The sequence below is a fragment of the Armigeres subalbatus genome, chromosome 1, assembly GCF_024139115.2.
Source record: "Armigeres subalbatus isolate Guangzhou_Male chromosome 1, GZ_Asu_2, whole genome shotgun sequence".
Classification (NCBI taxonomy): domain Eukaryota; kingdom Metazoa; phylum Arthropoda; class Insecta; order Diptera; family Culicidae; genus Armigeres; species Armigeres subalbatus.
The window spans coordinates 205,640,324-205,667,946 of record NC_085139.1 but is presented as its reverse complement, the minus strand read 5'-3'; the positions used below and the strand labels follow the sequence as shown (position 1 = coordinate 205,667,946).

General features: G+C 42.1%; 2 protein-coding genes across 2 annotated transcripts in view; one reads left to right on the top strand and one right to left on the bottom strand.

Annotated features, from left to right (window-relative positions):
* LOC134205698 (protein FAM107B-like) overlaps positions 1-24,092 on the bottom strand; it is a 35,085-nt gene extending 10,993 nt beyond the window's left edge. The window contains exons 1-2 of the mRNA XM_062681227.1: positions 23,953-24,092; positions 22,876-23,179 (exon numbers count right to left, since the gene is read on the bottom strand). Of these exons, the coding sequence (XP_062537211.1) occupies positions 22,876-23,179; positions 23,953-24,016 (368 nt within the window). The 5' untranslated portion in view covers positions 24,017-24,092. The remainder of the gene's footprint in view (positions 1-22,875; positions 23,180-23,952) is intronic.
* Positions 140-7,499, top strand: LOC134218532 (probable cytochrome P450 4d14). The gene is made up of 3 exons (XM_062697659.1): positions 140-190; positions 5,709-6,511; positions 6,569-7,499. The coding sequence occupies exons 1-3, from the start codon at positions 140-142 to the stop codon at positions 7,467-7,469; spliced, it is 1,755 nt and encodes a 584-aa protein (XP_062553643.1). The 3' UTR covers positions 7,470-7,499.
* Positions 24,093-27,623: the final 3,531 nt, after the last annotated feature.

Genomic DNA, 27,623 nt, shown 5'->3' with positions numbered 1-27,623 from the left:
TGTCATTTTATTCTCTACTTCATTGTTCTATAGATATTAGACTGGGGCGCAGTTGTATGGAAAACCGCAAGCTTCATCCAATCAAGTCAGATCAAGGTTTTTCTAAATCGTTTTGGGTCTTCAATCAACTGTGCAAAACATGGTATTGCTTTTTGCATTGAAACTTTTCGTTTCGTCACTGAAACCATTGACACTTGTCTTCAGCGACTGCTTCCGCGATAGAGCATTTGCACATTTTATTCACTCATACATCTATATTGCTGTCAAAATGTGCATTTGACAATTAAATTTTCAGCTAAAAGCTCTATTTTTTGACACCGATGCACTCACATAACCAATCGACATCAGTTGTCAAAAAATCAGGAGTACCAACTTGACCACTATCTCCTTGTCGCCGAGTCTGGCGCTGAGTGCTCGGAGCGGAAACCCAAAGGTGTGAATAAAATTTTGGGGCTTATGCGCAATATCCATTGGTTGTGCTTTTCCGCATCCCGTTTTAAATGTAAATGGAGATTAGTATGGGAAGACGTACTTTTCATTTTCGCCAATCACGTGACTCAATACGTTACCATATAGTCTGAAAGATGCCGAACGGCGTTTGCCGAAGAAGAAGGTACGTAGGTGGAAGGTTTATAAAAATGTTATCACGCTTCAAAAATTGATTGTTTAAACCACATGCAACAAATAAATGTTTCTGCCAGCACCATCGGACAATCTATGGTTGTCAGAGGACAAAACTCATCTTCCTACATTTCCTCCCTTCCTACCTATGCGTTCATGTCACCGATGATGATTTTGACATCCCGCAGAGGGAATCCATAGTATGTCTGCTCTAGCTGTGCGTAGAACGCTTCTTTCTCGTCGTCGGGTCTCCCTTCGTGTGGGCATTGCACGTTGATGATGCTATAGTTGAAGAAACGGCCTTCGATCCTCAGCTTGCACATCCTTGCATTGATTGGCTGCCACCCAATCACGCGTTGGCGCATCTTACCCAGCACTATGAAGCCGGTTCCCAGCTCGTTGGTGGTGCCACAGCTTTGGTAGAAGGTAGCCGCCCGATGCCCGCTTTTCCACACTTTCTGTCCTGTCCAGCAAATCTCCTGCAGCGCCACAACGTCGTAGTTGCGGGGATGTAATTAATCGTAGATCATCCTGTCGCAACCTGCGAAACCTAGCGACTTGCAGTTCCATGTTCCAAGTTTCCAATCGTGATCCTTAATTCGTCGCCTAGGTCTTTGCCGATTATATCTCTGTATCTCTGTATACCAATTAATACACTGTGACGTAAAACACCCGAAAATACGAGAAAGGCAAAAGGATACTTTTTAGTGATAAGGAATCGGTTCTACCGAAATGCCTCGTATCTTTTCAGCACAGATCATTAAAGTTTCGGACAAACAAAGGAGCACTTGTGGACACTAACGGTTTGCGAAAAGGCCGAGAAGCGTAAAAAATTTCACTTTAGCTGAATCACTTTAATGGAACGTAAAACTATCACTTTCCTGATACCCGACACTGAACTTTATTTCTATAAGCCCTTTTCCAGCCGAATGTAAAAAATAGGAACAACGAAATTAGACGGACAAATATTAAAAACCCATCCGCGCGCGTTCAATGGCTGCTGCGATCTCCTTGCCGTTTTGCTCAATACAATAATAGGTTGAAAAACGCAAAACTCGAGTTGAATATTACACAGGCTCGATCGGGATCGCTCTTCATTCCTCCTTCCTTATTTCTATCTTCTACCTTCTTTCTAACTTCTTCTTTTATCCTTCTTTCTACTCCCATCGCTTTACTTCTTCCTTGTTTCCTCTTACCTATGTCATTTTATTCTCTACTTCATTGTTCTATAGATATTAGACTGGGGCGCAGTTGTATGGAAAACCGCAAACTTCATCCAATCAAGTCAGATCAAGGTTTTTCTAAATCGTTTTGGGCCTTCAATCAACTGTGCAAAAAATGGTATTGCTTTTGCATTGAAACTTTTCGTTTCGTCACGGAATAAACCATTGACACTTGTCTTCAGCGACTGTTTCCGCGATAGAGCATTTGCACATTTTATTCACTCATACATCTATATTGCTGTCAAAATGTGCATTTGACAATTAAATTTTCAGCTAAAAGCTCTATTTTTTGACATCGATGCACTCACAAAACCAATCGATATCAGTTGTCAAAAATCAGGAGTACCAACTTGACCACTATCTCCTTGTCGCCGAGTCTGGCGCTGAGTGCTCGGCGCGGAAACCCAAAGGTGGGAATAAAATTTTGGGGCTTATGCGCAATATCCATTGGTTGTGCTTTTCCGCATCCCGTTTTAAATGTAAATGGAGATTAGTATGGGAAAACGTACTTTTTTCATTTTCGTCAATCACGTGACTCAATACGTTACCATATAGTCTGAAAGATGCCGAACGACGTTTGCCGAAGAAGGTACGTAGGTGGAAGGTTTATAAAAAATGTTATCACGCTTCAAAAATTGATTGTTCAAACTACATGCAATAAATAAATGTTTCTGCCAGCACCATCGGACAATCTATGGTTGTCAGAGGACAAAACTCATCTTCCTTTCTTCCGAATAACTCCAAAGCCCAATAAGATCAATAATTTTGAAATAACATTCAGTAATAATTTATATTGGTTCACGTAGGTCGACAGTGCTGGCAGAATAAACGATTTTTTGCATATGGTTTAAACACTCAATCTTTGAAGCGTTATAACTTTTTCCGTAGACGTTCCAGTAACGTACCTTCTTCAGCAAAGTTTTTCGGCATGTTTCAAACTTTAACGCAATGTGCCACTTGGTTTATGAAGAACTGAAACCTCTAGAAGTAAACATGCAAAAATATACTTCAAACGCGATACGGAAAGCGAGGAAGCAACCAATTGGGCCTAAATTCTGCACAGTTGATTGAGACCCAGAATGGTTTCGTAAAAACATTGATTTGAAACAATGACGATGAAGCCCCATTCTAATAGATATACATAGATTAATAGATAGAAGAAAGAAGATATTTGTAAATATTAGAAAATACAAAGTAATGTTTACAAAATAATGTTTACAAGATATGTTTTTTTTGCTATTTTATGCATTTTGTATTGGAAACAAACAAAAACAGTCCGAAAAAAGTTTAAAAAAAACGAACTCAATTCACACAGTAGTAATACTGGCTTTCTCGCTTTTAATCAAGAAACCAGCCTTAAATATTTCTTAGATTTATACCAAATTTTCAAAACGACTTATCTGCTTTTGTAAACAAAGATTCAAACGTCGATTAGGTGATCCTGGTGGAACTTCCACGCAAATCATGGTGATGGTTTGCATGGGACTGCTATCAGAAACATCGAATCGTCGTTGTGAGGGTGAGATGAATTAGAAATTGGACAAACCACTTCCAGTGTGAAAGATTGATGACAGATATGCAAATATTTATTATTAGTGAATAGCAGGCCATGACTTTGCCTCTTTCCTCGCCGGGCAACCAACGGGGTTGCACGTTTCGGTAAGACAGCACACAAACAACCGAATGTTCGAATCTTTGTTTACAAAAGCAGATAAGTCGTTTTGAAAATTTGGTATTGAAATATTCCTTCACATAATATATGTTGCAATGTTGCATAGAAACAGTTTTCATTGAAAACATATTTTTGACAACCCATTTGTATGAGAATTCCCCATAGTATAGTACAGTGAGGGATGTAATGCAAATAAGAAGAAGAAGATCATCAACGTGCACTACAAAACTGAAACTTCCGGAGGAAAAAGCACCAGCAGGAAGATCGAGACCATGAAGAGACGGAGCAACTGTTACGCGCTAATAACGCATGAAAGTTCCATGAGAAGCTGAACCGTTCACGTAAGGGCTACGTGACACAGCCTGTTATGTGTAAGGACATAAACGGGAACCAGCACTTCGAAGAGCATCTGAATGGAGATGTGGCAGACAACGATGGTGGCATAGTAGCGAACCTGTGAACACGCGCGCAGGACATACGTTTTCCGGCTCCAGATCTCTAGGAAGTCCAGGAGGAGATCAGCCGGTTGAAAAAAAAGACAAAGCCCCTTGGGTTGACCAACTAGTTACCAGGGGACCTGTTTAAACACGATGGTGAGGCACTGGCTAGAGCGCAGCAGGAGTGGATGGAAAGTATAAACCTGGATTGTAGATACTACCAAACAATCACATTGCTGAACGCAGCCTACAAGGTACTCTCACAAATTTTATGTGGCTGACTAACACCAATTGCAAGAGAGTACGTGGGGCCGTTAGGCGGTATTCATGGCAAACGCGCAAACGGTTACGGTAAGGTGATGGTCTTTCGTGCCTATTATTCAATATATAAGGGCAGGAATTGACACGAATGGAATGATTTTCAAAGAAGTCCGTTCAGCTATTTGGTTTCGCCGACGACACGTACGTTCGTAAGAATTTGTGTACTTTGGAACTCTAGGGACGTGCGATGATTATGTTAAGTGCGAGGTAAAAAGGCGTATTGCAGCTGCGAAAAGGATTATTACGGACGTTGTAACCAGCTTAAGTCCTGTAGTCTGCAAACGAAGACAAAATTCGCGCCGTATAGCACTATGATTCTTATCGTGGCTTCATACGGCGATAAAACATGGACGTTAAAGGAGACTGATCGGAGATCTTTCGGAATATTTGAGCGTAAGTTGCTGCGGACAAAACTCTGCGGTCAACAGGAGAATGATATATGACGGCGTCGCATGAATCACGAGTTGTACCAGGTGTTGAAAGAGCTGGATATTGTTAAGTTTATACGACACGGTAGACTACGGTGGGCTGAACACGTTGTTCGTATGTCAAAAGAGTGCCAAGCGAAAAAAAATCAGTAGAGAACCCGGAATAGGCCGTATGCTTCGTGTAAGGTCGCGTACACGATGGCTTTTTGCAGTAGAAATTGACCCAGGGTCGCTAAACGTTCAGAGCTACTGGAAGCGATTGGCCCAGGATCGAGTCCAGTGCAAAAGGATATTCTATTCGGCATAGGTTTATCGAGGAGCTGTAGCCCATAGGTATTGATTAGTTTGCGTGATGAACCAACGTCACAACCTACGATAACATTACCTTCCGTTACCCTTTTCCGAACACTGACGTTTAAAGCCCTCAGTACACTGTTTGTCATGATTACAAATATTTTAAGTCAAGCAAGCCTGAAATCCATGTTCATTTCTAATCAGTTTGATGATAGATGTCCGGATAAACTTGACAAATGTTTGTCAATGTGACAAACAGTAGACTGCGGGAACCGGCGCGAAAAAGCTTTTTATTTCCATACTGAATTGATGACCAAGATTGTAAATGAATTCACGATCCTATGGACAGAATTACGCAAAATAAGTTCAAATGAGCTAATAAACGCATGAGTCATGTTTGGGATTTGATTCAAAACGGTATACGTCGTAATAAATCCACACAAAAAAAAAACAAGAGTAATCTTCATTGCTGGGCAGATATCACCAGAGCACAAAAAAAATCTCCAGGTCATCATTTGGTCATTATAGTGATTGGCGAAGCTGCACGAAACCTACAAAAGCTCTTGTAGGTTTTGTTTTGACCAATTTCTTCTTTTACGATACCCTTACATTTCCATCTTGTAATCGCAACATACCCACTTACTACGAGTATTTGTGGGATCCCGCACCTTATCTTTATTTCCACTTCGCATTCCCATGCCGGTCACGCAAGCCCACTGACTGCTGGTGGGATGGATGGCCCATCAGTTCCAGTTTGATTCTATCGCGCATCGGACGCCGTCTACGCGAGCTCGTGCAGCTCTGTGCTCGACGCGGTTATTTATGTGTTAATTCCCCCCAAAGTGACCTTGGAAGCAATTTGAACGAGACCTATGCAATGGTGCCTTTGTTGATGCTGATATCGCTGGTGGCCGCCACCCTAATATGGATTCTGAGTACGGTTGTTAAAAATTTGCTCGTCGTTCGGGAGCTGCAACGTAAGTTGCCGACCTTCAAGACAATTCCAGCGGTGCCCGTGTTGGGCAGTACGCTTCTCTTTAAAAATGACCGCGGACCGTCGGACATCTTCGCCACCTTTACCAACTTTCATCGCCAGTATGGTAACGACATAATCGCACAAACCCTGTTCAATGCACCCGCGCTGCAGATTACAAGTGCCAAAGTCGTGGAGCAAGTGCTTCATGCGCGGACGATTAAAAAATCCATTATCTACGAGTTTATGCGACCCTGGCTTAAGGAGGGTTTGGTGACATCGCTGGGAAAGAAGTGGGCTCAGCGAAGACGCATTATTACCCCGGCGTTTCATTTCAAAATTCTGGAAGAATTTCTGGGAATATTCAAGGAGCGGAGTGAAGTATTCGTAGACAAGCTCAAAGATCAGGTAAACAAGGGAGATTTTAACATTTACGAACACGTGACGCTCTGCACGCTGGACATCATCTCGGAATCGGCCATGGGGGTAAAGCTGAATGCTCAGGACGATCCGAATTCTTCGTATGTTCAAGCTGTTAAAGAGTAAGTATAAAACAATTATTTTATCAGTTTGATTGAAATGTCATCATCCAATTTCAGAATGTCGGATATCATCTTTCGTCGGTTGTTTAGTGCTTTGCGAGATTACAAAATATTTTTCCTGATGAGCCAGGCAGCACAACGGCAACGGGAGGCTTTGAAAATTCTGCACAAGTTCACAGACTCCGTCATTTTGCAGCGGAAAGCACAGCTTGACGATGAAAAATCGAAACAAGTAACACAACAGAAAATGGAAGAAACTGATATCTACGGGAAGCGCAAAATGACCTTACTGGAATTGCTGCTGAACGTATCCGTCGAGGGGCATGCTCTGACCAACTCAGATATTCGCGAGGAAGTAGATACCTTTATGTTCGCTGGGCACGACACAACAACCTCTTGCATCAGTTTTTCGGCGTATCACATTGCCCGGAATCCAGAAATTCAGCAAAAACTGTATGATGAAATGGTGCAAATCATCGGTGCGGACTTCAAAAACGCCGAGCTAACCTACAGTGCACTGCAGGAGCTTAAATATCTGGAAATGACCATCAAGGAAGTCCTCAGGATCCACCCGTCCGTTCCAATAATCGGACGGAAATCCGCCGGTGACATGACGATCGACGGTCAGCTGGTACCGGCCGGTGTGGATATTGCGGTCATGATCTACGCAATGCACCGCAATCCGGATGTTTTCCCGGAACCGGATAAGTTCGATCCGGAGCGGTTCAACGAAGAGAACAATGCCAAACGGCATGCGTACAGCTACATCCCGTTCAGTGCGGGGGCGAGAAATTGCGTTGGACAGAAATACGCGCTGTTGGAGATTAAAGCGACGCTCGTCAAGTTGCTTGGCCATTATCGGTTGTTGGCATGTGATTCGGAGAATGAGGTCAAGATCAAGTCCGACATGACGCTACGTCCTGTTAATGGAACGTTTTTGAAAATTGTGGCGCGATAGATTGTTGTAATAAAGAGATACCTAATTGAAGTTGTTTACCGTCCTCATTTGCGATCGAAGAAGTGCAAAACGTGGCACAGCCTGCAAGCTGTTAATCAACAGATTAGGAAATATTTAGCGATTTATTGCTAATTTTTATTTGACACATTCTGGCTTAATTTATGATACATTTTGCCATCATGCAAGTATTAGTACTGTCCAATGAGCAGCTTGAAGTCGCTCGAAGTTATTCCCATTCTGCTCATGTCCATTTGTTGACAAAAAAGAACAAGTAGGGCGGGAGAAACTTCGAGCTACTTCAAACTGCTCATTGGACAGCACTATTTATCATTAGTCACTCTCGGTGCCATAAGTTCAGTGCTCTATTCGTTCCAGAAGAAAACAAAAACTTCCAGCAAAAAGTTTTGATCGCACGTGAATTGCAAGTTCAACTTCATTAACACACGATTAGGTTTGGTTTACGCAAAATGGACCTGGATTCGCTTTTTAAACAAACATAAGAGTAACATTTGTCTCGCATAGTTTTCTCCCCACTTGTTATCATTGATCAGATTTATTCTGTAAGCTCGTTCCATTATGTCGGTCGATCCAACTGGACACTAACTATTATTGAAGTTCAGCGTGTTGGTGAGAAACAACTGAAGAGAGTAGAGTAAGTTCTCGCGTGATTTTTGAAAACGTCGTAAGTACAAAAGAGAGGCTCTCTTTGTTTACTTTTTCTTTCGATTATTACAAAGCCATACTAACATTTACATTGGATTTTCCACTACCGATCTGAAGAAAATAGCTTTGTCTAGTGTGCTGAGGTGAAAATATTGCAACAAATTTTAAACTAGCCTAGATATTAGCAAAAGAGAGCGTAATGAAAGAGAGTCTCTCATTTGGACTTACGACGTTTTCAAAAATCACGCGAGAGTTGTTCTTTTAAAAATTTTCGTGCAGAAGACTAGATTTAGGCGTTACTTCATGGTGAGGCCTAGATGAGGTCACCATACCATCTGATCATTTGTTTCGGTGTCCAGTACATCAGAAATTCAAGAAAGGGGAAAAAATAGATACTGCGTTATCTGCAGTCGTATTGAGGAAATCAAACTGATGATTCTACAACATGATCCATTTTGTTTTAGTGAGACGAGGCATTTTGATTTTAGTGAGGCGATTCAAACGAGGCAAGAGAAGGTTTTGATTGTCGTTATGTCTATCGGAGCGTTTTAAACTATGTATGGCGGCATTTATCATTAACCTAACGCTAGTATTTTTGATGTAAAGGAGGAGGAATGGTTACCAAGAGTTCTTGATTACAATGATTATGATAGGAACAAAATTAATGGTGATTTCAACATTAATTGGTGCAACTACGTTGTCAGGCGAGAACTCCAAAATTTAATGGACTCTACTTCATTGCAACAGATTAGTAAACATCCCAGGATAGGAGCAGTACGATGATTGGCCTAAAGTAATAGCGATTCGTTACAATGACAGGGCTGGTAGCGATGACTGCCGTTCAAAATAGTGACTTTAGTGACCAACGATGACGAAAAAGTGACCAAATAGTGACTCTCTATTGCAGAAAAAGTGACCAAATAAATGACTTTTGTATGAAGTTTTGAACCAGGATTTTGAACTTGACGTGGCCTTTTGAGGAAAATTTTGAAAATCCAATAAAACGATGGTCTTTTATTAGAAATCCAGAAAATCGAAAAAACTTTAATTTCTAAATGGCAGACTTTACTGCCTATGATCGCATATTTGTAAAATTTGCATTTTGGTTGATTTCGTAAATTGTTTGTCAATCCTTTCCACAAACTCAATCACAGATAAGCAAGATAGTAAAGCCTATTTTACTCTTGTGTAATTAGGTGCAGTAAATTGAGCTTTCTGAGCGATTCAGTTTTTTTTACAAATGAACAAAAATGCGAGTGTTACAAATATGCGATCATGGGCAGTTAATGGGCAGCCAAATAATTTTGAACTAAAAAAAATCTTTCAAATCTAATATTTTTTTTGTTTTATTTTAGATTTTGGAAATCCGACCGATTCATTCACCTTCACACTAGTTTTTTTGGTTATCTACTCTTAATCTTCTATATAATAAAAATGAGTTGAGATCACCTTCCTGACGATTTAACTCGCGAACGGGTTGATCGATTTGCAAGATTTTTTCCCTAATCGATTTGTTTTGGGAACCGCAAGGTTTGTATATACAAAAAGTTTGTAAATTTTACGGGGAAATGTAAAAAATAATTAGAATACTATTTTGGGTCACCTGTTGAGGAAAACAAAACAAACGCACAGAAATTAATCTAGAGTGCGGTATTGCAAATAGTTCATTGTGACATTTTCAACACCCGGGCAAAGCTGGGTTTCATTTGCTAGTTTTTAACCCGTTTCGGTCTGACCTAGAAATCAAAATTGAAATAACCCGTGTAGGCTCATTTTTCGTCCGATTGACATGAAATTTTCAGGGAAGAAGCGTCATCATATCTATTTTTTGGTACATGACTTGATTTGACCATGGTGCCAATCCGGCCGGATTTATTAAGGGGGGGTCCTGGGTCAGATGCAGTCAAAAACGGGTCATTTTTTTAAAACCATTGATAAATGAACGAAAGTGACCAGAATGCTGATGCAAACGTGGTCAATCATCATTGACCAGCATCAGAAGTTAGTTTTGATACATTTGAATCACCAGGACATGGTTCCGGATGTTCCGGGAACCTGGTTCCTAGGGGTATCCCTGGGGTGGTGGACACTTTTCAAGTGAACACAACCCAGTCTTGCGACATATCAAACTTCATGGTTTTGGAAGAGAATCCTAATAGATGAGTTTTTGGGAGGTTTTGGACACATTGGCCACATCCGGAAGTGTTCCCGGGATCCTGGTTCCCTCAAGGAAGTGGACAAATTTCGATTAGCACCGAAACCCATCTTGCGACATATCAAACTCCATGATTTTGAAAGACAAGCTCAATAGATGAATTTTGACAAGTTTTGGACACAGTGGCCACGTTCGGAAGTGTTCCCGGGAGCCTGGTTCCCTCAGGGAAGTTGACAAATTTTGATTAGCACAGAAACCCATCTTGCGACAAATCAAACTCCATGATTTTGAAAGAAACGCACAACACATGATTTTTTGAGAGGTTTTGGTCACATTGGCCTCGTCCGTAAGTGTTCCTGAGAGCCTGGTTCCCTCAAGGAAGCGGACAAATTTCTGATTAGCACCGAAACCTATCTTGCGACATATCAAACTCCATGATTTTTGAAATACAAGCTTAATAGATGAGTTTTTGAGAGGTTTTGGACACATTGGCCACGTTCGGAAGTGTTCCCTGGATCCTGGTTCCCTCAAGGAAGTGGACAAATTTCGAGTAGCACCGAAAGCCATCTGGCGACACATCAAACTCCATGATTTTGAAAGACAAGCTCAATAAATGAGTTTTTGAGAGGTTTTGGACACAGTGGCCACGTCCGGAAGTTTTCCTGGAGCCTGGTTAACCTGTTTCAGTCTGACCTAGAAATCAAAATTGAAATAATCCGTGTAGGCTCATTTTTAGTCCGATTGCCATGAAATTTTCAGGGAAGAAGCGTCATCATGTCTATTTTGGCCATGGGGCCAATCCGGCCGGATTTATTAAGGGGGTCCTGGGTCAGATGCAGTCAAAAACGAGTCATTTTTTTTAAAACCATTGAAAAATGAACGAAAGTGACCAGAATGCTGATGCAAACGTGGTCAATCATCATTGACCAGCATCAGAAGTTAGTTTTGATACATTTGAATCACCAGGACATGGTTCCGGATGTTCCGGGAACCTGGTTCCCTGGGGTATCCCTGGGGTGGTGGACACTTTTCAAGTGAACACAACCCAGTCTTGCGACATATCAAACTTCATGGTTTTGGAAGAGAATCCTAATAGATGAGTTTTTGGGAGGTTTTGGACACATTGGCCACATCCGGAAGTGGGAGCCTGGTTCCCTCAGGGAAGTGGACAAATTTTGATTAGCACCGAAACCCATCTTGCGACATATCAAACTAATTGATTTTGAAAGACACGCACAACACATGATTTTTCGAGAGGTTTTGGACACATTGGCCTCGCCCGTAAGTGTTCCCGAGAGCCTGGTTCCCTCAGGGAAGCGGACAAATTTCGATTATTTTATATTAGCACCGAAACCCATCTTGCGACATATCAAACTCCATGATTTTGGAAGACAATATCAATAGATGAGTTCTTGAGAGGTTTTGGAAACATTAGCCACATCCGGAAGTGTTCCCGGGAATTTGGTTCCCCCAAGCAATTGGACAAATCTTGCCTAGCACCAAAACCCATCTTGCGATACATCAATGATTTTGATTTATAAAGAATCTTTATATAAAAATATGATATTTCTGCGAAAAAAAATCAATCATAAAGTTTCGAATTTAGAGGCCTGTGCCAGAATTACTTCCGACATAACTTGCTCTACATTTTTTTCTTTCGCGAATTTTCTCGAAGGGTCGCAAGGTGGATTTAATGAATGAATCTGTTATCTCAAGTCCAGTTAAGGTCACTCCTGGCGGAATCCAAGTTTAAAAGTGCTCGCGTTTTCAGGGGCACACCACTCGATACAGAAATAACGCACAACTGTAATTTTTATTATTTCACGCATGCTGCGACGCAGCAAAGCTAAATCAACAAAAATGACAGTTGTGCGCCGCCTCTGAATCGAGTGGTGTGTCCCCGAAAACGCGAGCACTTTGTAACTTGGATTCCGTCAGGAGTGACCTTAAAACCAAAGTTGGAGGATATATTCTAGCGATTGCTTACAGTCTGTGCTACGTTTCAAGATGAGAGATTTTTTTTAGTGCGACTACATTGATGATGCAGCTGATATGTTAGCAGAATCCTTAGAGTCCACTGTGAATGATATGATAGAAGAGAAAGAAGTTTTTGTAACGAAGTCAGCCCTATGGTCCAGGATACAGATTTACGCGAAAAGATGCATTCTACGCCAAAACTATATTATTTAGAAAAAAAATTGTTTTACAAAATTGTTCGGAATAGAAAATTTATCATTATGGTGCTTAAAAAAATAGTGGCCCATAATATAAAAAAAAGTTGACTGATTTAGAGCAATTTTACCTACTTGGATTAGGGTGTCCCTTAAAAAACAGTATTTTTGATCTACTTTTTTTGTTTTCGATTTTTCGGAAAAGTCGTCTTCGGGTGACTTTAAGAGTTAAAAAATGCAACTTTTGATGGGTAAATGTGCTCAATATCTTTTGCAGATCAAAATTTATATTCGTTTTTCTGTCAAAATATTTTTTTTTTCAAATTTCGATGTCTCCAAAAAAATTATGTTTACACGGCATTTAAAAGAGCAATTCAAGACAAAATTTTCAAAACGACTTATCTGCTTTTGTAAACAAAGATTCAAACGACGATTTGACGAATCTGATAGCTCTCCCACGCAAACCAACACCACTAATAGGTAGGTGAAGGTTTCCGCTACATGTTAATGGTGTTAGTTTGCGTAGGAGAGCTATCAGATTCGTCGAATCGTCGTTTCAATCTTTGTTTACAAAAGCAGATAAGTCGTTTTGAAAATTTTGTCTTGAATTCATATTCTTTACTGTGTCAAAAAATTGGAGATATGTTGAGATATGTGCTTATCTCAAGTTTTACCAATTCTACTAAAATTATATTTTTTTTCAAGTGAATCGATATAACTCGACAGCGGAAGACGCCACAACGGAAGACGAAGCCCCAAAAGTCTTCAGAAGGTGACATAGTGCCATGGTATATGAGCACTAGGGTGCCAATGGAATGTATGAGAAAAATTTTACCATCGAATTTCAACAACGGTTAGTGCTTAAAAGTTTCATCTCCTCAAAAAAAGCCGGCATGCAAAATTTCAGCTCAATCGGACTTCGTTAAGGGTTTGACCAAAGCGGTCAAAGTTTGACTTTTTTGAAACACGAAATTTTCCTCCAGTTTCCCCGAGGGGTAGCCAGCGTGTTCGTGGCCTTCCACGAAGTCGCCGGCCTCTATCTGGTTCTCTGTTGAATATTGTTTCGCTATTCTTTCTTCCGACATTCGCACTAAGTAACCAGCCCACTGAAGTCTGCCGTATTTTATACGATTCACAATATTTATTTTCTTCTTTGTATATTTGATATAGCTCATGATTCATTCGTCTGCGCCACACATCATTTTCTAGTTTCCCTCCGAATATTGTACGCAGCACTTTTTGCTCGAAACCTCCGAAAGCTCTCCGGTCCGCCTTTTTTAACGTCCATGCTTCATGTCCATAAAGGGCCACTGGTAGAATCAGAGTTTTGTATAGAGCAAGTTACGTTTCCGTCTGCATGTTGCGGGACCTAAGCTGAGGTTACGTAATCCGAAAAAGGCCCTATTCGCAGAAGCAATACGTCTTTTCACGTCATGAACTAGCCCTGCATAAGAGGTAAAATACCAAAGGAATAATACCAAAAGCTAATTTGCACAATACTTGAGCCATAACATACTCTGTTGTCAAATTTTATTTCAAATGCAGCCAATATGCCTCAAATATTCTGCATATAAGTTTTTGGTTTTATTTTTTGGTATTTTACCTCTTATGCAAGGCTAGTTCATACCAATTTCTGTTATCGAGGTCGTCGCTCCTGCTCGGGTATCTGTAGGGGAAACTGGGCACACATGATCCCCACTTTTGTTTAGAATATTTCTCGATGTAACATGCATTGATTTGCACGCTTTTGATGGACTTGATAAAGAATTTAATTAGTTATCCAAAACGTCATTGAAGCAATTATTTGTTCATAAAAGTTACCAAAAACTCGATTTTGCTGAAAGATAGAAAATTTAGCATTTTCAAAACTTGCGGGAGACTTGATCCCTATATAGGGGGAAATTGATCCCTTTATGAACTGAAAATGTTTTGGTTCTTCCAAGCCTAATGAAAGGTCAAATTGGTCCATTCTCAAATCCTAACAATTATTCGTAGTCTGTCGTAATAGCAGTCGTGCGAAAATGTATTGTTGGTAATAAGCAAGGCAAGTATTTTGGTTCTCGAATACAGTAATAGTGACAGATAGAATGTCGGCTATAGCAACAAAGTTGGCATGGTGATGATGATTTATCTGCAAACCATTCACTCCACTGAAAAACAGTTGTCATATCACGAAAATTAGCTCTTCTGAAAATTAGCCACACGGCAAATGCCATGGTCAATGATAAATATCCCTGAGTACCTGTTTTGAGACCAACAAAAAAAGTCTGTGATATATCGAGATCGCCAGATTACTATCAATACCACAACCGTGATCATGGTGACTTCATACATCAATATGGCACTGTCACGCATGCTTTAAACTCATAGTGCGTGTTATTATTACACAAATGCGATTTCTCTTAAACGACTGACCAAAAGTTGTCGAATGAGCCTTTTATTAAAAATTCATTGTAAGCAAACTTCCCCTAATTGAAACGGAAAGAATTGAAACCAGATCGAACAATACTGATTTTAAGCCCAGTGATTTGTTGAGCATTTTCAAAGCTTAATTTATACTGGATCTCCCTTAGCTGTGCGGTAAGACGCGCGGCTACAAAGCACGACCATGCTGAGGGTGGTTGGTTCGATTCCCGGTCCGGTCTAGGCAATTTTCGGATTGGAAATTGTCTCGACTTCCCTGGGCATAAAAGTATCATCGTGTTAGCCTCATGATATACGAATGCGAAAATGGTAACCTGGCTTAGAAACCTCGCAGTTAATAACTGTGGAAGTGCTTAATGAACACTAAGCTGCGAGGCGGCTCTGTCCCAGTGTGGGGATGTAATGCCAATAAGAAGAAGAAGAAGAATTTATACTCGTTTTCATTGAAAATAATGTTAAAATGCATTTGATAAAACTAATCAAAACTAAGTATGTTCAATCACAATAAGGCTATTGAGACATTAAAATTGCGCGTGTATTGCCTGATTGACAAAATTAAAGAGAAATAAAATAATTTATACTGTTTAAATAGAAAAGAATTTTAACAGATCAATTTAGTTACATACAATACTATAATATGCGATGGTATACAACAAACGCCTTAATATATGCAATATCGGGATCAAATGTGTCCAAACTGTGGGGGATCAAGTGTGTCCATGTTGAGTATTTATCTTATTTTGTTTATTGTATTGAATTGAAATAAGCAATAGTTAATACAATGAATTTATTCAATTCTACAATAATAAAACTTTGTCCAGTAAAAATTTGACACGTTTTGGTTGGACATATTCAAAGTTATTAAACTTTTCTCCTTTGAAGAAAAAAAGAATTGAGAATGCTTAAATAATAAAACCTCTCTAAAACCCATATACATAAAGTAACTAATATCAAATGTTACTCAGATTCAATAATATATCTAGCGAATCCTTTTGCACATATCAGTGGTATAAAAATGTGATTAGTTTTCGAGAAAACATGGGGGATCATGTGTTCCCGGGGATCATGTGTGTCCAGTTTCCCCTACATGCCACCATGTACTTTGTCTCAACATGTGAAAGATTTAGTTCGAAAAATGTATTGGAGGGTAACCACTTTCTTCGGAGGGGTTCAATCCTATGAAACCAGTACGCTAGACAGGATAGATTGCGAGAGTTCGGCTATGTGCCTGGTGTTGGAAATTTGATCTCATCAGTAGCCTTCTAAGCTGCGGAGGATGACGAAGGTCCTTCGTAGCTTAGTAGGGAAAGCACCTGTCTAGCCTACTGGCTACTGGTTTCGTGGGATCAAACCCCACCGAAGGAAGTGTTTACCCTCCAATACATTTTTCGAACTAAATCTTTCACATGTTGTGCAATTGCACAAATCAAGTTTCAGACATAGTAGGGTAACGGTTCCGGCACGGCAAATGCTGGGTAAAGTGTACCATTGGTACTTCGCGTATCTGAAGGAATAAAATAGACCCCATCTCGCGGTCCTTAGCCTCTTACCCAGCAACTGCAGGAGGTTTGTTGGAAGGGATCAATGGTGCGAACGTTTAGAGGTAACCATACTTCCAACACAGCCTCCCGTATCGGTACACCTGGAGATCACCACTGAAGACAGAATCACAAATCGACCACGTTCTGATTGATGGACGGCACTTCTCCGGCATTATCGACGTCAGGACATATCGTGGCGCTAACATCGACTCTGACCACCATCTGGTGATGGTTAAACTGCGCCCAAAACTATCCGTCAACAACAATGTTCGGTACCGACGACCGCCGCGGTACGACCTAGAGCGACTGAAGCAACCTGATGTCGCCACTGCATACGAGCAGCATCTTTGAAGCAGCGTTGCCGGAGGAGGGTGAGCTCGATGGGGCCACTCATAAGGAGCGCTGGCATACGCTCAAAGCAGCCATTAACGACGCAGCGCAGAACAACGTCGGGTATATGGGACGAAGTCGACGGAACGATTGGTTCGACGAAGAGTGCAGACAGATTCTGGAGGAGAAGGACGCGGCGCGGGCGGTCGCGCTGCAGCAAGGTACCCGACAGAACGTGGAACGTTATAGACGGAAGCGGAGACAGCAGACCCGCCTTTTCCAGGAGAAGAAACGCCGTCTGGAAGAAGCGGAGTGCGAGGAGATGGAACAACTGTGCCGTTCTCAAGAAACATGCAAGTTCTACCAGAAGCTCAACGCATCCCGCAAAGGCTTCGTGCCGCGAGCCGAAATGTGTCGGGATAAGAATGGGAGCATCTTGACGGACAAACGTGTGGCGATCGAAAGGTGGAAGCAGCACTACGAGGAACATTTGAATGGCGCGGAGAGTACAGGCAGTGAAAGTCAAGACAGCGGAGAAGATGACTACGTTAGTTCAATGAACGATGGAAGCCAACCAGCCCTCACCTTGAGGGAAGTTAAGGATGCCATCCAACAGCTAAAGACCAATAAAGCAGCTGGTAAGGATGGTATCGGAGCTGAGCTCATCAAGATGGGCCCGGAAAAGCTGGCCACTTGCCTGCACAAACTGACAGTCAGAATCTGGGATACTGAACAGCTACCGGAGGAGTGGAAGGAAGGGGTTATATGCCCTATCTACAAGGAAGGCGACAAGCTGGAGTGTGAGAGCTTTCGAGCGATCACCATCCTTAATGCCGCCTACAAAGTGATATCCCAGATCATCTTCCGACGTCTGTTACCATTATTGAAGGAGTTCGTGGGAAGTTATCAAGCCGGCTTCGTTGACGGCCGCTCGACAACGGACCAGATCTTTACTGTACGGCAAATCCTTCAAAAATGCCGTGAATACCAGGTTCCAACGCACCATCTGTTCGTTGATTTCAAGGCGGCATACGACAGTATAGACCGCGTAGAGCTATGGAAAATTATGAACGAGAACAGCTTCCCTGGGAAGCTTACCAGACTGATCAAATCAACGGTGGATGGTGTGCAAAACTGTGTGAAGATTTCGGGCGGACACTCCAGTTCGTTCGTATTGCGCCGGGGACTAAGACAAGGTGATGGACTTTCGTGCCTGTTGTTCAACATTGCGCTAGAAGGTGTCATGCGGAGAGCCGGGGTACGATTTTCAACAGATCCAGTCAATTTACTCGTTTCGCGGATGACATAGACATTGACGACCGAACATTTGTAAAGTTGGCAGAACTGTACACCCGCCTGAAACGTGAAGCAACAAAAGTTTGACTGGTGGTGAATGCGTCAAAGACAAAGTACATGCTAGTGGGCGGAACCGAGCGCGACAGGGCCGGCCTGGGAAGCAGTGTTACGATAGACGGGGATACCTTCGAGGTGGTCGAGGAATTCCTCTACCTTGGATCCTTGCTAACGGCTGATAACAATGTTAGTCGTGAAATACGAAGACGCATCATCTGTGGAAGTCGGGCCTACTATGGGCTCCAGAAGAAACTGCGGTCAAAAAAGATTCGCCACCGCACCAAATGTGTCATGTACAAGACGCTAATAAGACCAGTTGTCCTCTACGGACATGAAACATGGACAATGCTCGAGGAGGATTTGCAAGCACTCGGAGTATTCGAGAGACGGGTGCTTAGGACCATCTTTGGCGGTGTGCAAGTAGACGGTGTGTGGCGGCGAAGAATGAACCATGAGCTCGCCCAACTCTACAGCGAACCCAGTATCCAGAAGGTAGCTAAAGCCGTAAGGGTACCATATGGCAGGACATGTTACAAGAATGCCGGAAAGCAACCCTGCAAAGATGTTGTTCGCTTCCGATCCGGCAGGTACGAGACGGCGTGGAGCACAGCGAGCAAGGTGGGCAGACCAGGTGCAAAACGACTTGGCGAGCGTGGGGCGCATTCGAGGATGGAGAGATGCGGCCTCGAACCGTGCATTGTGGCGTCAAATTGTTGATTCAGTGTTATCTGTTTAGATGTTAACTAAATAAATGAAATGAAATGAACAAAGAGTTAATTTAATAAATTTTCAATTTAATAGGGATGAATAACATTATGGGTTAATATCCCTCAAACAACAATCCAGAAACCAGCTCACGCGTCATTTCTCTACGGTGAATGATCATGGAGAGCGGGAACGAAAAGCGCACAAAATGATGGCGTTGGTAGCGGTCCTAGCATCGATGGCGGTCATTTCTGTAACGGTTTAGCGGCAAACTATCGAGTGGCTATCTTCGGTGTCAGTGGCACTCTAGTGAAATTTCCTCACATGGTTAGGGACCACCATTTTATACAAGGGAAGATTGATGTGAGAAGAATTTTGTTCAAAGGGCAAGTTGACCGCTTTGCTTTGCCAGCAAGTTGTCATCCGTAGCAGAATCATGAACGCGCGTCGGAGAGAGATGCTACAAATATTTATTCGCTTGGGTGGCTTTAGTGGCAACCAAGTGAAATTTTCTCAAGATTCTGATTTGGTTTTGTCCCTGTTCGCGACAGGGAAAGCAATTGATTGAACAATCAGTTCTTTTGAATATTTTATGGAAAGGAGGGTTGGCCGAGACGAACTTTGTGCAAATCATAATCGCTTGGTGACAGCAGAATGTTGCCGTTGGCAGCAGCATCATGAGCGCCGTAAGAAGCTGCAAAAATGTATTCGCATGGATGGAAATAAAACCTGAAATAAAGCAGACTACCTACTAAAATTATAATCTTGAGGGGACATTTCACTTGACTGCTACTGCTGCTATCCATGCGAATAATTTTCTGCAGCTTCTGTCACTGACGTGCGCTCGTGATTCTGCTACCGACGGAAACTATCTGCCATCACCAAGCGAATCATTTGTACTTTGATAAAAATTCATCTCGCCTCAAATCATGGCTTAAGAGCTGCATTTACTGATGATAGCCAATTAATGGTACTTCAGACGCCACCGTTGCAGAAATGTGCTCCACCGCGCTTCTGCCACAGTTGCCATCGTGGCGAAACAGACAAGAAATTTCATCTGATGTGGGGGACAACGACCGCACAACCCACACCATCGGCGGAATAAAATTTCCGGCAGGAGATCCCCCGATGCTGATAGTGGGACCGCGGTCTGCTATTCACGACATCTCGAATAAAATGACTCACGAGCTGAAAAGCTGCTTTCTTGTAATGAATGAAGTTAACCCTGTGGCCACGCCCCTTTGGTGAGTGTTACGGTTACACAATATATGCACTCATACTGATCAACAAAGAGGCGGGACTAATGAGCCTCCTTTATTAATCATAAGAAAACTGCTTTCTCGCGCGCGCGTGGCATTTCATTTAAACTACACAGGATTCTGTTTTTACACGATTTTTTTCGCTCGTATTTTTGAACGTGTGACTTTAATTTGCCACCAAAATCTTTGCAACATGTTTAAAAAAATCCTAAATTATTCAAAGAAAAATCATATGGTAATTAATATGGGTTAAATATTTAGGATGGGTGCAAAGATTAATTTCAGTTCAATTCTCCAAATGAAACAGACCCTAAGGACTTGAAGACATTCTAATCTGCAAATATTTGAAATTCACGAATAAAAGATCGGCAAAAATACGTGACAGCGAAAACAAAACACGTCCATTCGCGGCACGACCTACTACGATTCCCGATTAATTGCCTTATACAGGCATACCTCGATAGTACATACTCCCGACTGTACGTACATTTTACCTCGATACTTTAAAAATGCAACGTGTCATGAATTTTTGACAGTCTTATAGTAAGTTTAGTTCGAATCTATCCGCTTGTCGGTGACAAACTTTTTCTTGAGAAAGAAATTAGAAGCGTTTTATTTTATTTATTTTGTTTTTTTTTCAGTTACTTATTTGTTTGATATATTATTATTAGTAGTGTTCTATTCCCAGGAGTTCCATCAAAAGTTCATCCCTGGATTGCACTAGAGATTCAATCAGGAGTTCCTTCTAAGACACCTCTAAGATGTCTTACTGGAATTCCCGAAAAAGCTTCCTCTTTAGAGATGGGCCAACCGTGGGCTGAAAATCTCTTAAATAAAGATAAAATATAAAAAAAAGTCTTCTCACAAGGGTTCTCTCGGGGATACCTTAGAAGTTTGTTCGAGAATTTCATACAGAATTTCCCTCGATATTTAATCTAGACCTGTGAGCCGATTGAAATTTTATAGGCGGTGACGTAATAGATCATTTTCAGCCAATGGTAGTGGCGTGGCGGCATCACGCCTCTGGTGCTTGGCGGCGGTGTGAACCAATTTCGTGCATTAGAAATTTTCGGAATTTATTCGGATGTTCCTCCGAGAATTCCTCCTGACGTTCTTCCCCGAATTCCTCCGGAACTTACTTAGCTCCCATAAATTCCTCCGGAAGTTCCCCCAGGAATTCAAGTGGATTTTCAGTGCCCCCAGGAATTTCTCTGAAAGTTCCCTTAGGAATTCCTCCGCAAGTTACTCCAAGAATTCCTCCGGTTCTTCCAGGAATACCTACCATTTCTTCGGGAATTCTCCCGAGAATTCCTTGAGAAATTCGTCTGCAAATTCATCTGACTATTTTCCCAGATATTCTTCCGAAAATTTCGTCAAAAATCTTCCGGGATTCCCTCTAAAAATTCTCCTTGCAATTCCTCTGGAAATTATTTAAAAAATTCTCCCGGAATTCTCAAAATTTACCCCTAACATTTTTTCAATATTTTTTGTTGCAGGAATTCACATCAATGTCTTAAAATAATAACCCCGGAAATTCTTCTAGAAGCTCACCGACTTTTTCTTCCAGAAATTCCTCCATGAACTCTCCCAAAGAATCAAGGATTTCCCCGGAAATAAGTTTTTTATGTTTGGTCGAGAATATGTTGAAAGGGACCTATAGTGGCCATGTTGCCAAAGATATTTTCCCACGTCCCGCTTTTTGGTCAGAAATCAGCTCCACGCTAGTTGCAGTAGTGAGTAGATCGCCATCCAATGATTTAGATTTAAAAACTTTATCGACAGACATCACCTCAATTCGTCGAGCTAAGGTGATCGGTATATAAAAGTCGGCCCTCCGGACATTCTATCAAAATTTCATTTTTTTTTTCGTTAGCATATAGCCTTTCGTTAAATACAATATTTAATAAAAAAAATAATAGCCTCATATTTACAAAGACGATGATTTTGTTTAATGCTTTATGTAGGCACCATCTGGGTTCTGTTGGTACATTGTGTACTATATCAAATACAAATATGCATCGAGTACCGAGCCTTCTATCGAAATTTTGGCTTCCGGGTGGTTTTATAAACATTCTGCTAGGGGAAGTGTATCGGTTTTGGCCACCTTAGTGCTGTATTTGGCCAACCCTGAAAAATGCATATTTTTCAAAAAGCGACCTGTAACGCTGGGTAGACACCTTTACGTGGTGTGTTGCGGGGTAAGATCTACCACGGTTACATTGTCAGCTACAGGCAAATCCTGACCCAACGAATACCTTCCTCATTATCCAACTCCGTGGTACTTATGAAGATATCACTTAGTCGGTGGCCTCTCGTTAAGTAAGTACCACATCAACACTTCCTTCCTCTCCCTAGTTACGGTGAAGATGGGCGTGGCCAGGAGTAGTAATCCTCATGCTTTTGTTATTTTTGTTTAAGACTGGAATCAAGGAGCACTCCTCTTCTTGATTTCTGATAGCATTCTAGATGAGGATCTCAAAAGTAAAACATGAGTATCACTAGTGTCCAATCTACGAATTACACCGTAACAATGCTAATGCTAATGCTAACCCTGAAAAATGCATATTTTTCAAAAAGTGTTGATCAGTTCCAACAGCAAAGCAAGATAAGAAATATATCTCCTGTTAGAGCTAATAAAACCTTCAAAAATTGCTTTACTTTTGGAGTTCCAATTCTTTTTGCTTCGATAGTACGTACACTAAAATAACGCAGAGAAATTCATTTCATCAATTGTGTTGTGCACAATGATGGTAAAAATAATAAAATAACAAAATAAACCCAATTTCCATCAATTAATATACTCACATTTTCTGATTGAACATAAGCTCCCGGTGCAGGTTCTGTCGGTCCATCGATTCGAGGCAGGGGTTGGCCAGCTTCTTCGGCACGATCAATCCCTGCGAGTCGGTCATGGCGCCCTGCGAATGGTTGATCGGAGGCATCATTCTAGTGTGGTGGGCGTTCGGCTTCGGTTCCTGGTTCTGATTCTGATACGACGGGGCGGCCCCACTGCCGTGCGACGACGAGCTGCTGCTACTATCCGAGTATCTTCTTCTATGGTGATGCAGTTGGGAGGGATGGCGGTTGAAGCCCAAGTCTAGGCTGGCATCTGTATCGGATGGAAATGGAAGGGAGAAAAAAAACGAACGCCGTCGATTAGATCTCACGTGTCCAGAACGTTTTTTCTTTCGATTATTGCTACTTATATGGGTGGAGGCAACAACGACGGATAAGGTAAAATAACTTAACTAGATACAGGTGTAGCGATAACACGGCTTTATATGGGTTCTGAAATATCGATGTGAATGGGTATAGGTCATTCGTCCGGTTGAATACATCATATGAATGTATTGCTTAATGAATTCGACGAAATAGTTAGAAGCAAAGAAGTTATGGCAGCAATAACTTTGGAATAAAAAGAAGCTTAAGGAAATGGAATTATGATTTCGAGAAGTAATTGTCGTCCCTCATTTTTGCCATGAAACTGAGCTGAGGAGGGAGGGCGTAAAGTGTGATGATCTATATCAAATTGACAAATTTTTCAAAAACAAACAAAAAATTGATATTGAGGTGATTTGACAATCGGAAGTCTTTTATCTAAACCTAAACTACACAAAGTTTTGGAATACGTTTCATATTTTTATTTGAAACACAGTGTAACATGAATGGAGAAAGCTACACAATCAGCAATGCAGGTGGGTGGAGATTTGATTACCGAGAATCGTCGATAAACGTGAGCTAAAAATAAGCGATAAACTGTGTTCTAGCTTAGGCAGTGGGTATTGAATTGAACTGGGCTGGATATGAGTTGGTGACATCGAATAAAAATCCACATAATCTAGCATTACAGGGGCATAATTTTCAGAGGACAACGACCCAAACCTTGCTCAAACAGCCGCATCTTCTCCCGTATATTTTGAGACGGATTTATCTGCGGACGGAACATGGCCTTCGTGAGCCGGTTCAATGCTCGTTTTCCTAGATGGATGCAAATAACTCACACAAGGCGACAAGTGGCCATCAAATTAGATACAATAAGTGCCACCCCTCTGCTGCTCCTGCTTCTCCATGAGGCAAGCAAAGAAAATGGAAGAAAATAAAGCTTATTATACTATGCACACTGAACTTATGACAGAAGTTATAATGTATGTAGGAAATGACGACCAAGAGAAAAATAGATGGCGAAGCCAGAAAAAAAGCTCAAGATTATCGCATAAATTGGTTTCACTTTCCATTATGACCGAACCAGCAGCAGCAGCGAACTTGACTTGAAGGGAGGTGGGCTGGCTCCCAGTCAGTCACCGAAATTTGCCGTACTTAATCACGTTTGTTCAAGCTGCCGTCACTTTCCCTGGCTGCGGTAAATGGGAACTTCGAATTGTAGTGAGCGCGTTGAGAAGCTTGTTAGCACGTAGTAGTTTTGTATCTGTTTTTGCAACTGCGTTCAACAATTAGCAGCTCGTGAATCATTATAGCAAATGCGATGCAACACTAGTTAATTTTGTATTCTAAATCTGCTTATAGTTGGTCGCAAAAATCACAGCTATGCCACGTTTCGGAGAAAAGCAGTCAATTGACCTTTCCCGTCAAAAATTTGGCTTATTTAAGGTCAACTTTCCCGAAGAATCCATAATTTTGAAGCCTCTAAACTATTTTAAAAATCGAAAATAAAAACCAAAAAAGTGCTGCACGTGTGAACCGGCCTGACAAATTCACCCGATGTTCGTTCAATCTTGATCTTGATGACATTCAGTAACGATCGAAAATAATTAATTACCTTGGACCCCTTGGATAATTTCAACGGTACCTCATTCATATTAACGGGATTTAATTTTTAATTTGAACTTCTGGTTACTCAATGATAGGGTGACCATATGGTATTATAAATTAGTCCTCCCTTTTACCTAAAATATCCTCCTTTTTCGATATATTGGAAACAGTATATGACTTTACTTTAGAATTTTTAGAGGATTTCCTGGAGGAACTTCCGGAGGAATTGCTGGAGGAACTTCCGGAGGAATTCCTGGAGGAACTTCCGGAAGAATTCCTGGAGGAACTTCAGGAGGAATTCCTGGAGGACTTTCTGAAGGAACTTCCGGAGCAATTTCTGAATGAACTTCCGGAGGAATTCCTAAAGGAACTTCCGGAGGAGCTACCGGAGGAATTCATGAAGGAACTTCCAGAGGAATTCCTCCTTAGCCGTGCGGTAAGACGCGCGGCTACAAAGCAAGACCATGCTGAGGGTGGCTGGGTTCGATTCCCGGTGCCGGTCTAGACAATTTTCGGATTGGAAATTGTCTCGACTTCCCTGGGCATAAAAGTATCATCGTGCTAGCCTCATGACATACGAATGCAAAAATGGTAACCTGGCTTAGAAACCTCGCAGTTAATAACTGTGGAAGTACTTAATGAACACTAAGCTGCGAGGCGTCAATGTCCCAGTGGAGGATGTAATGCCAATGAAGAAGAAGAAGAAGAGGAATTCCTGGACGAAATTCCGTAGGAATTCCTGGAGGAACTTCCGAAGGAAAATCCGGAAGAATTCCTGGAGGAACTTTCGGAAGAACTTCTGGAGGAGCATCTGGAGCAATTTCTGGAGGAACCACCGGAGAAATTCCTGGCCAAACTTACGGAGGAATTGCTGAACGAACTTCCGGAGGAATTCCTGAACGCACTTCCGCAGGAATTCCTGAACGAACTTCCGGAGGAATTCCTGGACGCACTTCCGCATGAATTCCTGGAGGAACTTTCGGAAGAACTACCGGAGGAATTCCTGAAGGAACCTCCGGAGCACTTCCTAGAGGAATTTCCGCATAAACTTCTGGAGGAATTCCTGGAGGAACTTTCGAAAGAATTCCTAAAGAAGCTTGCGGAGGAATTCCCTGAGGAACTTCCGGAGGAATTCGTGGAGAAATTTCCGGAAGAACTTCCGGAGGAATTCCTGAAGGAACTCCCAGAGGAATTCCTGGAGGAACTTCCGGAGGAACTTCCGGAAAGATTCTTGGAGGAATTTCCGAAGAGATTCCCGGAGGAACTTCCGGAAAGATTCCTGGAGGAATTTCCGGAAAGATTCCTTAAAAAACTTCCAGGAAGACTTCTGAAGGAACTTAAGGAAAGATTCCTGGAGCAACTTCCAGAGGAACTTCCTAAGGAATTCCTGGAGGAGCTTCCGGAGGAATTCCTAGAGGAGCATACGGAGGAATTCCTGGAGGAGCATCCGGAGGAAATCCTGTGGAAACTTCCGGAGAAATTTTGAGAAGAACTTCCGGGAGGAACTTCCGAAGGAGTTCTTGGAGGAACTTACAGAGGCATTCCTAAGAGATCTTCTGGGGGAAGTGCTACTGGAACTTCCAGATGAATTCCTAGAGGAAGTTCCGGAGGAATATCTGGAGAAACTTCTGGAGGAATTGCGGGAGGAATTCCAAGAGGAACTTCCGAAGGAAATCCAAGAGGAACTTCCGAAGGAAATCCAAGAGGAACTTCCGGAGGAATTTCAAGAGAAACTTCCGGAGGAATTCCAAGAGGAACTTCCGGAGGAATTTTGGGAGTAACTTAAGGAGGAATCCCGGGAGGAACTTTTGGAGGAATTCCAGGAAGAACTTCCGGAGGAACTCTGGGAGGAACATCCGGAGGAATTCCGGGAAGAACATGCGGAAAAATTCCGGGAGGAGTTTCCGGAGGAATTCCTGGAGGAATCTTCGGAGGAATTCCGGGAGGAATCTCCGGAGGAATTCCGGGAGGAATCCCTGGTGGAGCTTCTGGAGGACTTCCTGGTGGAACTTCCGAAGGAACTTCAGGAAAGATTCTTGGAGAAACTTCCGGAAAGATTCCTGGACGAACTTCCGGAAAGATTCCTCAATGAACTTCCGGGAAGACTCCTGGAAGAACTTACGGAAAGATTCCTGGAGGAACTTTCGGAGGAATTCCTGGAGAAACTTTCGGAGGAATTCCTGGAGGAAATTCCGGAGGCATTTCTGGGGGAACTTCCGGAGGAATTCCTGGAGGGACTTCCGGAGGAATTCCTGGATTAACTTCCGGAGGAATTCCTGGAGGAACTTCCGGAGGAATTCCTGGGAGAACTTCCGGAGGAACTTTCGGAGGAATTCCTGGAGGAATTTCTAGAATAATTCCTGGAGGAATTTCTGGAAGAACTTCCGGAGGAATTCAGGAGGAACTTCCGAAGGAATTCATGGAGGAACTTCCGAAGGAATTCCTGGAGGAACTTTCGGAGGAATTCCTGGAGGAACTTCCGGAGGAATTCCTGGAGGAACTTCCGGAGGAATTCCTAGAGGAACTTCCGGAGGAATTCCTGGAGGAACTTCCGGAGCAATTCTTGGAAGAACTTCCGGAACAATTCCTGGAAGAACTTCCGGAACAATTCCTGGAAGAACTTCCGGAGCAATTCCTGGAAGAACTTCCGGAGCAATTCCTGGAGGAACTTCCGGAGGAATTCCTGAAGGAACTTCCGGAGGAATTCCAGGAGGAACTTCCGGAGCAATTCCTGGAGGAACTTCCGGAGCAATTCCTGGAGGAACTTCCGGAGGAATTCCTGG

Excerpts from the sequence above, each read along its gene's own strand:
- LOC134218532 (XM_062697659.1), top strand. The coding sequence starts at position 140 with ATGGTATTGCTTTTTGCATTGAAACTTTTCGTTTCGTCACTGAAACCA. Across the intron at positions 191-5,708 it reads TTTCGTCACTGAAACCATTG|CCCACTGACTGCTGGTGGGA; the intron begins ACACTTGTCTTC and ends CGGTCACGCAAG. Across the intron at positions 6,512-6,568 it reads TATGTTCAAGCTGTTAAAGA|AATGTCGGATATCATCTTTC; the intron begins GTAAGTATAAAA and ends ATCCAATTTCAG.